The 17,594-nt window shown below is 43.1% G+C and overlaps 1 protein-coding gene across 1 annotated transcript in view; it reads left to right on the top strand.

The window, feature by feature from the left end:
• The window catches only part of iqsec2b (IQ motif and Sec7 domain ArfGEF 2b), a 30,195-nt gene extending 12,943 nt beyond the window's left edge, over positions 1-17,252 (top strand). The window contains exons 2-14 of the mRNA XM_086278923.1: positions 8,822-9,116; positions 9,267-9,584; positions 9,846-10,900; positions 11,012-11,173; positions 11,451-11,573; positions 11,684-11,850; positions 11,987-12,126; positions 12,217-12,342; positions 12,450-12,549; positions 12,641-12,802; positions 12,962-13,156; positions 13,376-13,425; positions 13,721-17,252. Of these exons, the coding sequence (XP_086135049.1) occupies positions 8,822-9,116; positions 9,267-9,584; positions 9,846-10,900; positions 11,012-11,173; positions 11,451-11,573; positions 11,684-11,850; positions 11,987-12,126; positions 12,217-12,342; positions 12,450-12,549; positions 12,641-12,802; positions 12,962-13,156; positions 13,376-13,425; positions 13,721-14,896 (4,069 nt within the window). The 3' untranslated portion in view covers positions 14,897-17,252. The remainder of the gene's footprint in view (positions 1-8,821; positions 9,117-9,266; positions 9,585-9,845; positions 10,901-11,011; positions 11,174-11,450; positions 11,574-11,683; positions 11,851-11,986; positions 12,127-12,216; positions 12,343-12,449; positions 12,550-12,640; positions 12,803-12,961; positions 13,157-13,375; positions 13,426-13,720) is intronic.
• Positions 17,253-17,594: the final 342 nt, after the last annotated feature.

The following is a 17,594-nucleotide window of genomic DNA, read 5'->3' as shown; positions in this document are numbered from 1 at the left end:
TCATACAGGATGACCCACTGAAGAACTCGTATCGAGCTTTATATAATCCATTAGAGTGGTTGGAGTTTCACTAATAAAACATATTTAACAACTTTAGCGAAGGGACATTTTTCCCCATTTTACTTGTTTTTCTTAAATTGCTTTTGTTGCTCTTTAATACACTTGTAACTTATCTGTCAGAACTCAAAACTTGTGTAGTTGGTGGGGGCGTATGCCTTGATGATGTCAGTCATCTTACTGTTATTACACTTTGTTAGCTGTCGCACATCTGCATTACATTCCTCCTCTTAAATGTCCCATTCTTTGTACTACCATTGCTATGATTTGTCACTATCAATGTGCAGCTTCAATTGCTTCCTTTGCCTGTCGCTTTTTCTGCTTTGGTGCTGACTGTATGTGTCTGTCTTTCTCTGGTTTCTCCATCTCTGTATGTGTGTGTGTGTGTGTGTTTGTGCGTGCGTGTGTGTGTGTTGTCCATCTCTGGTCCTTCCTGTCAGTGTCCGGCCGCCATCTATCTCAGGGCAGCCCACCTCGGCTCCCTCCACTCCTACGGCAGTGAGCAGTGCTGCCACTCTGTTTCCCACCAGTCTGACTGTTCACAGCTTCGTCAGTCTTCATCAGTACTGCTGCCCTTCTACTGACCAAAGCTTACAGCAGGAGGACAGGTAAGGGCTGCCTTCATGGGGCCTAATTACAGTGAGTACAAGATAAATAAATAAAACCCCTTAAACCCCATTAGAAACATTGCGATGCCAAAACCTGGCAACCACCTGAAGATCTCTCCCTCACGCTGTGGTCAGTCCATTTGTCACCATCATTGTCTGCCAGTTACCTGCTTCTCTCAAGAGCCTGTGTTTCAGTCTCCTACCACTCCCAGGTGTGACTAATAGCTAGGCAATTCTACCAGCCTGAAAAACACACAGCTTCTTTTAAAGAGTGAGAGGAAGCACTCGTCCTCAGAAAGCTTTGGGACTGAGATGAACTGAATCACAAGTGAACCTGGTGAATTCTCCCCCTCTGTCCTCTCCTTATTTCATTTATCCTTTAACTGAGTCACAGACACATGTGCGCATGATGGTCCAACACTGCCATCTAGTGGTATTAGAAGGCCATGGCTGCTTAAACTGTGTATAGAAAGCATATTTTTTAATAAAGATCCCTTCATGTCCCAGATTTAACTTAAAATTGCCACCCAGTCTCCGTCTGTTTGCTTTCTGCTTTTTCTGCTTTTGTGTCTCATACTGTTGTGTTTTTTTCACTCTCCGTCCTCCTCTTTCTCTTTCTCCCTGTCTGCTCTGTCTGCCTCCTGTCCTGTGTTTCTTCACGTGCTTTGGCTTGTCCCATGTTGCTTTCCAAGAGAGGAGGGTGAGGATGAGCGTGCCCATCAGTTCTGTTGTTCTGCCTCGGGCTGCAGTAGCCCCTCCTCTCGCTGAGCTGAGGTGTGACTGACCGCACGACGACTCGCTTGCACATTTACCTGTGAAAAGGATATCGCAGCTTATGCTGCCAGAAAACCGAGACCTCGCTGTGTACCAAAAATACTGAGTCTTGCTGCATCGGAGCAAGAAAAATAGAAATGCATGCCGTATTTGTTTTTATGTATGCTGTCACTGATTTAGCCAGGTATCATTTTTGTGTGCTAATTTAGACTTTATGGAATCTCGATGTTGTGTTCTCTCTGTATACTTTGCTGTTTTTTTTTTTTCTTTACTTGCAGCCATATCAGGCTGTCAGATCACATCACTAGCTCCTGCTCATTACTGTCACACTCATGTTTATCTTAGATCCACTAGCTGAGTCATGTCATTTTGGATGTGCACAGTAGTCACTATTTGTTATCTGTGCAAAGCGCTCTACACCTCTGTCTCCAGCGATTATGTATTGTCAGAGAAACTAGCATATGATGATATAAAAACATTGTTGTTTAGCCTGTTAATTTATTTGTTCCATCTGATAAATATCCGCCTGTTTATTATCATTTTTATTCATGACTTCAAAGTCAAGTCTTGTTGATTTCATCTTCATCTTCAATAAAAGACTCCAAGCTCCCGAAGACAAGGATTTCTCTCCTGTATAAATGTCTGAAGATGACGCTTGTGCTTCTTTAATTGCTAATTGTGTTTGAGTCATGCACCAATGTTGCTCATACATATCTGCCACCTCATGTATCTACACCTTAAGCCCATTGTATTCGCAGGAAGTCATACTAGTAAGTCTAGTTAAGCGTTATATTGACTCTGTGCTCTGCATTGGCCTTCCATGGTAACCTTTCACTGCAGAACACACAGGAAATGCATAGTTATCTATGACATGTTGTTATAGTTTGGTTAAAGTGTTATTTCCAACCAACTGGCTTTCTTGACTCAAATTGTATTTAATTTATTTTTAGCACATGTAGCTGTTTTTACAATCTCTATAAAAGTGTTGGGACAGTGTTTAAAATGTAAACAACAGCTATGCAATTTATACTTTGTAAATAGGTTAAAAAAATTATATTAAATGTTGAAACAGGTCTTTCTTTTGTTTTCTAAAAACCCAAGCCCATTTTGAATTTTATTCCAGCAGCACATTTCAAAAAATGCAGGACAGGATAAACAGGTTTTGAAGATGCTGACATCTTCATGACGTCTATACAGGAAAGGCTTTGCCTAACACATTTTGCATGTATATTAATAGCATCACAGTGAAAGATGAGTTCTAAAATGGGCTTGTTGCAGTTTAGACATGTTGAAAACATTTAGAGCATTCAGAAATGTAAAAACACGACAGAGGAAGAGTTGAACCACGGAGTGGCTGAAATGAAGAAAGAATGGGGACCCGTGTTGCTTTATTAAAAGAAATGGTGATGCATCATAGTGTGAAACATGCTGCTGCTCTTTCTGTCGTTGGCCTCAAATTCAAAAGCATGGATTTTTCAAAAAGCAATAAACATTTTTAGCAGTCTATTTGTTTACTGTGTACAATTTTCGTGATTTACAAGTCCTTGTATTCCATCACTATTTACTTTTATCCAGCGTCCCAACTTTTTCGGAAAAGGGTTCTTTTATAAAAGTATATTAAGGAGAATTATTATTTTGTAGTATCGTGCTATAGAAGATTACATTTTAAAATGTGTCATTGTTTGCCTCCCGCTCTATTTTTTACTAATATTGTGGCATATAACTCTCCATCCATCCATTTTCTTAACCACTTATCCAATTCGGGGTCACGACGTGGCTGGAGCCGGAGTTGGCTCCAGCTGGATTACACTGCGGACAGATAGACAGTTTTATCACTGGGCTAACACAAAGAGACAGGCATTCACATTCACACCCAATGCCAGTTTAATCAGTGATTAAACTAACATGCATGTCTTTTGTTATGTTGCCCATATTCATTTCAACACACAGCCCATGTGTCTTTCATTTTCACTTGCTTCTCATAGACTTGTAAAAACCTATAAAAATACAAAAGCACAAGATGAAACAGCACTCATTATGTTTTTTTTTTTTAATTTATCCTCTTGTTCTTCAATAAATGAATGCACTTCTCTGTGTCTCTATTTCCTGTGTTTTGATGTGTTTTATTTGCTTGGTTTGCTCGTGTGGAGTACAAGTGATTGTGAGCGTGTGAGTGATCTGGCAGAGGAGGGTGGAGATGAAAAAGCTGGGCAGGGAGAGGGAAGTTCATAGCTGTCGAAGGATCGTCAAGAATGTAGCCTGTACTGCTCTGCGGGGTGAGCAGGAGCCATGTGTGTATGCAGAGAGAGAGCGAGAGAGGGTGTGTTTATTATTACGGTGTTCCGGTTAGTGTGGGACTTTCTCTGACAGTAGCAGCATGGTAAGAACTCAGATTTTTCACTTTTCTTTTACGTGTAAAACTACCCCAAAAAGACTTTATTTTGGCATCTGTATGAGACAACTTGTAACACCGGTGTGTGCTTTTGGCGGCCTACAATGCAGTGGTGCAAATTCATGACACGGCTTGTACAGTGGATTAACTGCTGTGTGTACAGACGGTGATATTTAACCATCACAGACAGACGGCAGCGGGAACTGATAATAAATGGGGGTCTGTTTTCAGTAGATGCAATTTTATTGAAGGAAACTCAATTTGATAAACTGAAAAATGGAAAGGAAAGGATATAAATGGGCTCTGACGGGTAATTGTGTGACAGAGTGTAAATGCCAGTCAGCTGACAGATCACATACTTTTAGAAGTCTTGGTAATCTGCCACTGTTATGAGTGCTGCTCTTGAGGAACTGCAAAGAAAGCATATAACCATGTGCCAGATGGGGTCTGTTTGAAATAAATGACTTTAAGTAAATTAGTTAAAACACCCTTGCAAATGTTTGGCATGTTAGTTTGAATGCCTGGTAGCAGGAGTTGTCAGCACTTTGCGGCACTTTGAAGTGTGTTCACAAGATGCTAAATGCCAAATCAGCTGTACCCAACCTGAAAGTGAATCAGTAGAGCTTGACAGTAAAAGGAAGTTTCAAAAACAGATGTCAAGCTCAGAAAAACTGCAAGTGTAATAAGAGACGAGAAAACGAAGTCAGTTTCCAATAAAAGTTTACACTATCTTGTCACCCTGTCTCTTTATACAACACTTATCTCTTCATTCTTTTTTGCTTTAGTGCCAGAGATTATCTGATGAGTTAAGGTTTAAGAAATGCTGCCAATTCTGAGCCTTCCAAACAAGTTGTACAACATTTTCATCCAGTACCTCTTTATTGGGCTTTGAACTGGAGGCTTCAGGTAGTAGGAAGAAAGTGTAAAGTGTTCATGTGTGCGATGGGAAGCTCATGGGTTGAGATGGTGAAATGGCTGGAGAGTGTTGGCGGTGCAGGAATGCTCCGATTCGACCCATGAATGATTTTATTGTTTCCTTTCGGTTTGGCCATGAAAGAGAATACTGACTGCTCCGGCTGAGGATTCATTTCTGTGGTTTCTGATCTCTTTAAGTCCTGAAATTAATGGCAAATATTATCACATCACATCTCCAAAGTAATTAGCTTGGATCTTGTTGAAGGTCTGCGCTGCACTTTTTATCCTTCATTGTCCACGTTCAGCTTGGCAGGGTTATACTGGGTAATAAGCTCGGAGACAAATGGAAAAATTAACACAAAAACTCAGAGATGAAGAGATTAGAAAGGATATGAGATAACTGCGCTGAGTTTATGCTCAGGTGGAAATGAGTCAACGTTCAGATCGATGCAATTATTGGCATCTCATTGCAGACAGCGGAGAGGCTAATCCCTCAGCCTCCATGTCCCGCTGGGGGTTCGATAACACAGTCGGACCTACTGCTGTTCTCTCATAAGCGCATAGGCAAACACACATACACACACCGTCAGCACATCAATATTATATGATGAAGGGAAAAAAGTCAGGGGATTGCATGAAGTTGGCATTGTCCTTTACAGCGCATGCTCCCATACACTTTCTCTCATCTGCCCTGTTATCAATTTCACTTCTATAACCCACTTCTGTAATTTTTTTAAACACCATCAGCAATCTCTTTCCTGTTTATGACATTCCAGCCATCTGTCCCATCTCCAATTAAATGATAGGAGGTAGTAAAACCCTGGGCTGGTCTTTATGCGGAAGCCTCTAGAGAGAGCCTCTCTGTGTAACAGGAATACAGTGTTTCTTACATAAATAATGAGATTCAGATGCCAGCTGCGATATGGCCACACTCATGTTTTATACAACAAACTTTTTACTCAGATATCATGGTCTAGTCTCTTACCGCATATTACTGGCTGGCTCCTACTGCAGGGAACTCTAAATTAAACGCTTTCCCCCTGGGGAGGTCCCTGCACCAGCAGGCAGTAACTGTAAAACATAACCAGCTGTCATTTTTTTGTTTTTTGAAAGTTGCACATTCAGTAAAGAGGCTGCCTAAGTGTAGCATTTCTATAGGGCCTGCTGTGCTTCATTTCTGTTGCATAAACTTTGTTGAGGTTGCATTTCAGTTCAGTTTGAGAACAGGTTTGATAGCATCAGTGTCTGCTTTAGTGACATATTCTGAGGATTTTATTTAGGCTATTTGTGAAGTAAGAAAAAACCAATTACTGAAGGGTTTAAAACATTATTGTGATCTGATGAGGGCAAAAAGAAATTGCATTATGTATTTCAAAAGTCTCCCAAATATCGCTCGCATATTTGAGCCGAAGCTTGTGCAGTTTGGCTTTATCGTTTTGTAGCTGTTATTGACTGAATCTGAGAGAAAATCTTTTTTTTTTCAGGTGAAAATAAAAATAGCCAGAGTTTTAAGGGAGCATTGCATGCACAGTTGGACGTGGGTTGCACTGCACCTAGATAGGAGAATTTTTTAAAAATCTTTTCTTTAATATTTCACCAACCTGGATATTTTACAGTGTGACAAATGTTCTCCCCACGCTCAAAGAAAGAAACATAAATCTGTGATATTTGCACCCGTCTTATAGCATACAGTCTGTGCAAATGAATAACACAGTTATATGGTCACATAATCCATATAGTTGATCTCTTATTTGGTGGCAGTGGAGAAATTGTCACCTTTACATTTGGTTTGCATTTTTAGATTTTCCTTTTTAATGAGTTTAAAAGAGCTTAAAAGCTCAAATCTGGGGATCAGCTATGCCTTTTCAGAGACAGGTATATGGAACTGGACTTGTAGCTCTCTAATATTCCTTTTCAGTTCATATTTTAGGTACGCTGTTGAATGAAAGTAGCATTTGTTCCAAGTGACGTGCACGGCTGGAAATCATACAGTAGTCTACCTGTTGATGCTATGCAGAGGCACTTGTGTGCCCAGTTTCCTTAAAAGAAGCCAACTGAAGCCGCTTTGAATTAGACAGAATTTCATATTCCTACAGGTTATGCAAGACAATGTGTAAATAGCCAACATAAATATAGTAACGATTCATCCAAAGATTGATCTATCGAAAATAGCTAGTTTAGACCATACAGTAATTTCATGATTCACTCTTTACAAATATCTTACTTTTAGTGTTTTCGTAAAAAGGCAAGTATTACGTAGACCGTCATTCACAACCTGTGGAGCATCTTCAACACCCACCGAAATGGTGATAACAGTCAATACATTGTCATGGCAACCACGCTTCTCTTCCTAACAACCGCCTCACCGCCCACAAAGGTCCCACAGCAACCGTCACCAAGCAACCCCCTCCCGCTTCTCAGTTTCTCTATTTAAGGAGCAGAGGAGGAGGAATGATAAATGATTTTGCACAGAGAAAGAGGAGATATACGCAAAAACTTGTTGAAAATGAAAGCAAAGCATAGCTTGGTATTGTGATGAATTTCATGAGCACGGTGTAATTATAATATATTATTACACATTCACAATATAATATATGTGGATCCTGTCTTAACTGTGGTAATATGGGCTATCCTGTAGATGTCAGAATTGCTTCTTTAAAACTGTGTTTCAACATGACTCTTGTGTTATGCAACATATTAAAGCTTTTCTTAGAGTTGTTGTTAGACTCAACAATAAATTAGCTTGGTCATGTTTTGCTTGAAGGCACTGGATGTCCTTCTTAAAAACCCTGCCCTGTATTTTCCCCTTCTGGCGACAGCAACGACTCTAAGTCTGTCGAACTGCGGGGCTTGAATTTCAACAGTATCGCTTACAACATCAAAACCAAAACAAATTAAAATAGTTTCCTTGTTGCCCGTGAAGACTTTTCCTTGTCTTGTTTTTACCAACTAAACTCTAACAACAGGAAGTCTCTTTGATCCAATGGAACAGCTACAGCTCAGGGAGGGAGGGAGGAGGACACTGAATGACCCACTCAAACCTAAAATGGTCAAAAGAGTCATTTTTCAGTCATGTTTCTGTCATGTGAATTACTGTGTGATGCAGAGCTTAAACAATACTGAAGGTTAACACTATACAACCAGTCTTTTACTGCCAAAATCTGTTTCACTTGCTGACTCTAATGCTCCCACACATCCTTGACCCTTACTGCACACTCTGTGCCTTGTTGCGGGACAGGACACAACTTTCTGGAGGGGGTGCGGCTAACACAAGGAGGAAATGTAGGCAGGGACATGTGACAGCAGTTGTTCTCCCAAACACACACTGAGTGATTGACTCGGGTGGATTTTGTCTCATCAAATCTGGATAACAGGACACTGAAGGACTTCTGGGACTAACTGATATCTGAGAGGTTTTGTTGTTATTGCTATCCTGACTGGAAATAGGATTCAGTTGGATTACGATGGTACTCTTAACTGCTTGCATTTACAGCCGCATAATGGACTGAGTGAGTGAGTTTGGAAGGAATTGCGTGCGTTTAATTCCAGTATTTAAGCTGATGGTGCCTGTCGTACAGCTAGCGCTAACCTGGTTTTTCCTGTCAGTATGGTGCTGCTGGTATTTGGCACTTATTTGGTTACTGTTATGTTTGTCAAACAAGGAGAGTGCAAAAGTGCATACTAACCTTGGAAACGCTTGGTAGTACATTAACTACTCCTCTGGACTCTTAAGAAAGACGATACATGACAGAGACCTTTTATATCTGTTGGATTACCTATTTATTCTCCAGGCAAGCAATACTGTCAGGTCTCGGGACTGGCACTGCTTGAAAGTAACCAGAATATTGCTTTTCTATAAGTTCATCATGAGCTCCACTAAGAGATGGTTAGTTCTGCACCGCTCAAAAGTTTACACGTAAGTCCTTGTTAGTATGTTTTTAAGTCTATCCTACAGAATTTTTCATTCAGTCTCCATTTAAGACTTAACACACTTCAAAGTCTTTTTTTTTTGGAATATTTAGTGAAGCTGCTTGTGAGTCATTCTTATAGCTTCTACTCCTTTTTTCTTCTGCAGTGTGGAAGGGGAATCCCAGTGTCCAGAAACGGGCACCCACAAAGACACCTCGTTCAGCCAGGCGCCTTACCTTCGAGGCTCAGAGCGCTACAGTGACAGCAGCAGCAACGCGCCCTCCGGTTCCAGGGGCCCTTCATGCGTTACAGCTTCCAGCTCAGCCAGCTTGGCCTGGGCGTTGCGAACACGCCACCAACCTGCAAGTTTGGCTCTTCGCAAGCAAGAAGAAGAGGAGAACAAGAGATGCAAGGCTCTTTCGGACAGCTATGAACTATCAACAGATCTGCAGGATAAGAAGGTATCAGTCGCAAGAATATATTTGTAAATGTGGTCTTTGAAAGCAGTAAGCCGTAGGAAACATATTTTCACTGGAGCAGTATGGGTGCAAAGCATTCAGACTGTGATTTCGTCCTTTACCTTGTGTTTTTTTAACCTTCCCCTATTTCAGGTGGAGATGTTGGAGAGAAAATATGGTGGCTCCTTTGTAAGTCGCAGAGCAGCAAAGACCATTCAGACAGCCTTCAGACAGTATCGCATGAACAAAAATTTTGAGCGCCTCAGAAGCTCAGCTTCAGAGAGCCGCATGACGCGCCGCATCATCCTGTCCAACATGAGACTGCAGTATTCGTTTGATGAGCGACAGCCTCAGCAGCAGGCCCAGACACAAACGAACTTCACCCACAGTGTGGCCGTGGGGCCTCCTCACTCTCCTGATCCAGGCCGCACAGGAGACTACACCCACTTAGAGGACTCCTTCTCCAAGCAGGTAAGAGTGTTGTTTCTTTCAGTAGTCATCGTCAAGTTCATTTAATGCTAAGTTTTATATAATATGAAGGTAGTCACAGAGACAGAAAGTAACAAAGAAACATTATAATGAACCAAACTTGACCAGCGTCCCCTGTATTGTCAAACTTAGACCTTACAAGCAAACTACTGATAAATCATTTCATGTTTAGACAATTTCCTCTTTTCTTTTAGATGTGTGAAAACTGTGCGATCATAACAGCTCACCCTCTGTTCCCTCTAGGTTAAATCCTTAGCTGACTCCATAGATGATGCCCTTACCTGCCGTGCAGGTCGCGATGACTCCCAGGAGGGCAGCAAGGAGGGTGGAGGGATTAGTGAAGACTTTGGGGAGTGTGTGTGGAGCAGCAGCAGCAACCCATCTTCCCAAAGAGGTTTGGGAGAAAGAGGCAGGGGTGCTGGAGGAGGACTCAGTATGCATGGTGACAGTACAGCTACTTCGTACAGTGATGTCACCCTTTATATGGATGATGGTATGCCATCCTCCCCTCTGTCCCTTGACCGGGCACCTAGCAGCACAGATACAGAGTACTGGGGTCCTGGTGGCGGTGTGGGAGGGCGAGAGGACAGTAGGGACACTGAGGGAGGCGGCAGCAGTAACAGTCGGCGAAGCACCCCGTGTACAGAGTGTAGAGACTATCGTCTCAGAGGTGCACACCTGCCTCTCCTCACTATTGAGCCGCCCAGCGACAGCTCAGTGGACATGAGTGATCGTTCAGACCGAGGCTCTCTGAGCAGAACGCTGGTCTTTGAGCAGGAGCCAGGTGTGGGTGCAGGTTCCCCTCAGGGAACCCTCAAACACTCCCCCAACACAGGTACTCGAACCACCTCCACAGCAGCTGCGCAGGGCCAGACTCGAGCTCCTGGCAGACCCATACCCACACATATCCCGCACCAGGTGGCAGCCCACCACCACCATCACCACCACCCTATACACCACCATCAGTACCCTGACACACCTTCATCATCCTCGTCCCCACAGCAGCCTCCTACCACCCCTCTGTCGTCGTCCTCCTCTACAGCTCTGCCCCCTGGGGGCCTGGAGCAGCCGTGCTGCTCCGATGGAGACAATGATTCACTCAACTCCACGACCAACTCTAATGAGACAGTCAACTGCAGCTCAGGCTCCTCATCTCAGGACAGCCTGCGGGAGCCTCTGCCTCCTCTGGGCAAGCAGACATACCAGAGGGAGAGCCGCCATAGCTGGGACTCACCCCCCTTCAACAGTGACGTGGTGCAGAGACGCCAGTACCGTATTGGTCTTAATCTGTTTAACAAGTAAGATGTACTAAGAAACACAACACAAGTAGCTGTTTTACTGAGAAAAATATATCGAATGTCGTAATACTGGAGCAAAAAGAAAAGTCCTTGGTGGGTTTTCTTCAACAGGAAACCAGAGAAGGGGATCCAGTACCTGATAGAAAGAGGTTTTGTGTCTGACACTCCTGTTGGCATTGCTCGCTTCATTCTGGAGAGAAAGGGTCTCAGCAGGCAGATGATTGGAGAATTTCTGGGAAACCGACAGAAACAATTCAACAAAGATGTTTTAGAGTGAGTATTTGAGACAGACGGCTGTAATATATTAAAACATGTCAGACACAGATGTCTGAATGATCCAAATCCATCTACATTTGTAACTTCAGAAAGTTTGCCCAAAAATATGTCAGTGTATACGCACACTCCATCTCACATATTTCATGCCAAGTCTAAATTGATGCAATCTTGAAGCAGCTTTAATCTCCTGCCCATATATAGGATTAATTTTTCTTAATATCCAAGTTGGAGGGTAGAGACGTGTCATCTGTAACTTCTGACGTGTGTGTTTCAGCTGTGTGGTGGATGAGATGGACTTCTCAGGCATGGACATCGATGATGCTCTGAGGAAGTTCCAGGCACAGATTAAAGTTCAAGGAGAAGCCCAAAAAGTAGAGCGGCTTATAGAGGCATTCAGGTTTGTTATAGATCACTAAAGGAATTCATTTCAGTCGCTTGGATGCTGCATCAAAATGAAAATAATCTTTTTGTTTTATTTTTTCACACAAAATTTGTTTCTGTCTTCAGTCAGAGATACTGTGTGTGTAATCCGACCCTGGTTCGACAGTTCCAGAATCCCGACACCATCTTCATCTTGGCCTTCGCCATAATCCTCCTCAACACAGATATGTACAGTCCCAATGTCAAACCTGAGAGGAAAATGAAACTAGAGGATTTCATCAAGAATTTGAGAGGTGCTGCTGGACAGAAAAGATCAAATTACCCTCTACATGAGCTCATCAAACACATATTGCAACTTTTAAAATATGGCTAAAGTTATACGTTTTCTGTGTGACAACTCTAAAATAGCTTTCTTTGGTTCCACTCAAGGTGTAGACAATGGCCAGGACATACCTAGAGACCTGCTGGTTGGGATCTACCAGAGAATACAGAAATGGGAGCTAAGGACCAATGATGACCACGTGTCCCAAGTGCAGGCAGTGGAAAGAGTCATTGTGGGCAAGAAGCCTGTGAGTTTATCCTGTAATACAAAGCTCTTTAATATATTGTTCTATTTAGCTAAAAGTTGTCATTTATTTGTGCTGTGTTTGTCTATGTAGGTGCTGTCCCTTCCCCATCGTAGACTGGTGTGTTGCTGCCAGCTCTATGAGGTGCCTGACCCTAACAGACCTCAGAGGACAGGAGTGCACCAGCGGGAGGTCTTTCTCTTTAATGACCTGCTCGTGGTAAGATTTACATTATCATTTTTTTTATCATGTGGCAGATAAGAGGTCAGTTTTTCCTAAAGTACCTGTTAAAAAAAAATCATTATACTATTTCTGTTGTGTACTAGGTGACAAAAATCTTCCAGAAGAAGAAAACCTCAGTGACTTATAGTTTCAGACAATCTTTCCCTTTGGTTGAAATGCAAGTGCACATGTTCCAGAACTCATGTAAGAAGCAATCTCTGTTTTGCACCTTCTAACTGTTCTTAAGTGCATTTTGTGATGACAAGAGTATTTATTTCTGCTCCCCCCCATCTAGACTACCCTCATGGCATCCGTCTGACCTCAGCAGTCCTGGGTGGAGAGAGGAAGGTTCTTATTGTGTTTATGGCACCCAGTCAGCAAGACCGCACCCGCTTTGTTAGCGACCTCAGGGAGAGTATTGCTGAAGTGCAAGAAATGGAGAAATACAGAGTTGAATGTAAGTAGCCCCATCTGCTGGCCTTTCCTGTAAACCATAATGTTACTTTTTGGTCAGTCAAAATGTTTCGTTTTCTTCACATCCTTTCTGGTCATTCTTCTCTGTGCTAAACCTCAATTTTATTTCAAATCCCCCTGTGCCCTGTGTGTAAATGTGCAGCGGAACTGGAGAAACAGAAAGGTGTGATGCGGCCCAGCTTGCTAACTGGAGGTGTGGTTGGAGGAGGCGTAGGTGTGAAGAGCGATGTTGTGAATGGCACCTTGGGAAGAACAAGTTTTGATGACAATTGCTCAGTTGGTGAGGGTCTCAAACGCACAGCGCTCAGCTCTTCTCTCAGGGACCTATCGGATACAGGTGAGACATTGCCTTATCGGAGACAGGTTCAGCTTGATTACATTACTACCAGCTGGGATGAATTGGGTTGCATGATTTTGGTCTCTGTTTCTATTGCTACCGCCTGTTTCTCTTTCTTGCTGACAGTCAGACACAGCTTATGCAACTCTTGCCTTTTTTTGCAAAAAATATTCCAATCTTTCATGCTTTGCTAACCTGGTTCTTCCTGGTGGGGTACAGGGAAACGTGGTCGCAGGAACAGTGTTGGTTCTCTGGACAGTACAATGGAAGTAAGTCTTTATGTAAGACTAGAATTAGACCTATAACCTTCACTAGATTTGCATTTTCCCCCATTGGTTCTTTATCCTCCCGAGCAAGTACTGTATGTACATGGTGTGTGCGTGTACATGCATGTGTGTGTCCTGGACTGACACCTGTTGCATGACTATGTGCGTATATACTTACCCTAGCATGTTTTCCACCTCCAGATACAGTTATTTCCTGTGTGTGATAATAAGCGGGAACCGGGATGTATTGCAAGACTCTAGTGTTTATTCTAAAACTCGATGATACTTTATCTTCTAGGGCTCCATCATTAGCAGCCCACAGCCTCACCAGCGCTATCCACTGCCAGGTGTGCTTCCTGGTTGCTATGGAACAGAAGACTTCCGGCCTCATCGCCCCATCCTGAGCCCCGGGACGGGGGTGGGGGGTGGGCCGGGGCAGCAACATACCACTGCTGGGACAGGAGCTGGGGGAGTCTCCAGCAGTGCAGAGAGAGCAGGAGCGGGGAGCGGCCCTGGGGGGAGCAGCAACAACAACAGCGGTTCCTTCCTGGGTTCCCTATTCGGCAGCAAACGCGCCAAACCACCAGGGCCCCTTATTCCACCGGGGCCACCCTACCCCGCACCTGTCCCCCCACCGACTACGGGAGGGCCCCCTCCTCACTCCCCTTCATCTCTATGCCAATTGGAAGGGGGGGCTTCCAAGCTCCAGGCACTTCACGCACAGTACTGTCACGCGGGCACCGTGCAGCCGCCACCACCTTACTACCATCACCATCGCTACCATGTCCAAACTGTCCCTCCTCCTTTGCCAGGAGTGCCCCCTCATACTATACAGAGAGGCCCTCTACCCTGTCGTCCACCGCTTGGCCCACCGCACGCCCAGCACCCGCAGCTGGCCCATCTCTCCCAGCTCTCCCAGCATGGGCTTCCGGGTCGTTACGCCAACATGGTGGTGGGATGTCCCCCCCCCCTTTCTCCTCTCTCCCAACATTCCCAGAACCAACAGTTCGCCCTCTACCACGTGCAGCCCACACACTCTGTCAGAGGGGCCGGCGGCCCTGGTACCAAACCTCCACTAACCTTGTCATTCTCCCACCCCCACGCACACTCCCAAACCCACCCAGGACACGCGCACACACCACACCCAGTGAGCCACAGCACCCACCAAACACACTTCATATTCGGCACTCTGCCCCACAATCTACCATCCGCTACCGTCAATGCGCATCACGCAGCCTCCGCCGGCCCGTATCTGCCCCAGTACCCTCCTCTTTCTTCTATCCCCCCTCCCCCACCACACTCCCCTTTACCCCCCCCTTCGTCCCCCCTTACCCCTCTTACACCTCTCTCCCCTCACCCCCCCCAGCACCCCGGGCAGCCTCAGCAGGGGCCGCAGGTGACAGGGGCTGGAGCGACCGGTACAGGGGGCAGCTCCAAATCCAAGCCTATCAACCGGATAAGTACCGTAGTGTGAGCAGGATGTGGGGCTCCAGAGTTCAAAGGTCAGATGATAGATTGGAGGAGATGGGCAGAGCTAGGCCTAGAACCAAATCTGCCAGGACAGAAAGTAACAGCAGCAGCGCTACTGAGAAGAGGAAACGAAGTTTGCTCCGTCTCTGTTACTTTCACCTCCGTTTTCCACATATGTAGACGGAGACAGAAAGCACCATTAGAGTTAAACGGCACGGCCTGTGGACGCATCCTTGATCCTGAACCGGCACCACAGAAACACACACACGTGCAACATTACACAAAAACACACTCCACACATTTCCCACACACAATCAGAGAAGTCTATAGCCATATATTTAAGATGAAACTAAATCTATATCTAGCTATATTGCCTCAGTTTTAATTGTTTGGAGTCTAGTTGAGTCTGTATGAGACTATTTACATGTACAGTACAAAGATGTGATAATGCGGCACTGGGAAACTGGAGACCATAGGTATCCACCTGCTTACGTGGGCATGTAAATAAGGACTGAACCACCAAATGTATTCCAGCGGAGTTTGGCATTAAAAACTGCCCCTTGACTTTGCAATAATTTACTTGGCTTCATGATGTCTCTGTTCATTTTTGCAGGTTACGCTTTGCTGACAGGCATCTTTTTTTTTCTAAAAGAAGACCTCAGATATGTTGCTTTGTCTAAAACTTCTAAAACCAGTGCACAGTTTTCTGACAGTCTTTTGCTTATTGGTCTTTCACATGTCAACAGATGTCACCGGGCTTTCTAATGCAACATGGGGTATGGGAATCAATGAGACAAATAATAATATATTTTGAATGTTTATGAAGCTTCTTGCTGTTTTATAGATATTATAATATACCTGCCATGAGTATGATGAATATTGTCCAATAATTGTTTTGATCAGTGAGTAATTATATCAGCAGATGTTTGTACATGGTTTTAGAGAGTATATTCACATACAGATTCCCTCACTTTGCCATATCCAGTTGAGGGTATTCAGTTATGTGAAGTGTGAGTTCTTTTCATAGTACCATGGTTTTATTCAGTTCATCTTTTAACGATTAGTATTATTGACTGTTCAGGATAAAGAAGGAGGTTTAGTTTTTGTTCAAATCGATTTGAACATTTACAACATTCCTCTTTTTTTTCTGTTCTGTTTGCAAACAGGGGCACAACCTCTTGAATGGTGTGACTTGACAAAAACTTGAATCTACAGAATGAATCTCAGTTAGCGTTTCCTTTTTTTTTCTTTTCTTATGACTCTCCCAGTATTTTAAAAGGCTTAATTATGATCGTAAAAATTGGTGAATTTTTCATACAGGGTGCATATGCAGTGCCCCATATCACGGTCATCAAATTTATTCATTGTGTGTTTTTTTGTTTTGAAACAAGCACGCTTTTACATGAAGTTTTGTGGTTTTTGCACACGTGATGTCTTAAGTCAGAAATGGCCTTCTTCTAATCCTCCCTCTCCTGCTACTTTCAGAAATCTCTGCTACCGTTTTCTGATGCCTTGGCATCTTGCTGAGGGCTTCTTGTTAGAAACCATAACAAGAGTCAAGAATGTAAAATAGCCTACAGGTGCATACTGTATTTCCTGTTCTTTTTTTTTCTTCTCTGTGGGCCTCGTGTTAGTGTCATTCCTTTTGCTACTGCAGATTTTGAAGTAAAAATTGAGCACTGATGTAGATTACCTTCAGTGCCACTGATTACAAAGGAAAAACTGCGCGTATAATCGGATTCAGACGTGAATATTTGAGCAAGGGAAGTATAAAAATGCAGGTGATGTAAGCTACAGGAAGAATATGCCAAATTTCTGGATGATCTGAATCATCAAAAGTAGGTTTTAAGAAGTTTTGGAGAGAGTCAGGAGTATTAAATGAAGAATTTTATAAGTATGTGTTGGCTACTTTTTTCTTTATGGTGTCCTTTTTGACTCTATTTGCATGAATATATCTGCACTTATTGAATAGATTGTACTGTATAAACCTGAATGTACATATTATAATATACATAGGCTTCTTATCTTAACTATGGGATGAACTGCTCCCATTCTGTATTCAGGTGCGTGCATGTGAGTGCCACTAAGTATGTACATAAAAAACAGGGATATGAGATGTTGGCCAAAGGGAACATCAACTTCTTTTTCTTTTCTTATCATTTCAGACTAAGGGTGAGAGAATGAGTTAACATGACTTAAATTAAAGCCTAAAAAAAGTTTATATGTCAGTACACTTATGGATATTATTTTAAGCAAACAATTTTGTTTTTTTCTGTGTATGTACTATGTGTACTGAAAGAATAGAGAATTGAGATGTGAATATTTATTGCTTCTGATACATTAAAGTGTCCTTGCAGTGATGTGATGTGTGTTTGTGTGTATTTTGTACGTGCATTAAAACAGACCTCGCCTCTAAATATTCAACATAAGCAGCATTGTTGTTCCTAGATAAAGAGGAATATACGTAATAATGAAAGTCAAAGGGGAAAAGTTTACGTTCCACGTTTCAGTTCTCAAGTCAACCCAAATGCAGCTACAAAAACATGATGTAAAACAAGAAGTGAGTGCTATCACAAATCTGATAATAAAAGTCCATAATGCAACAAAATGTGAGGGGAGAAAAAACTCCACAGAAACAAAAACTAACAAAGAACATGGGAAACTCATGACAAACAACAGATGATCTGACAAAACAGAGCAAG

This window comes from Aulonocara sp. 'chitande type north' Nkhata Bay, linkage group LG20 (genome assembly GCF_057382095.1).
Source record: "Aulonocara sp. 'chitande type north' Nkhata Bay isolate Kocher_YH1m ecotype deep benthic linkage group LG20, A_spYH_male_GT1.1, whole genome shotgun sequence".
NCBI classification, from domain to species: Eukaryota; Metazoa; Chordata; class Actinopteri; order Cichliformes; family Cichlidae; genus Aulonocara; species Aulonocara sp. 'chitande type north' Nkhata Bay.
The sequence above is the reverse complement of the archived record's forward strand: the minus strand, read 5'-3'. Positions and strand labels throughout refer to the sequence as shown.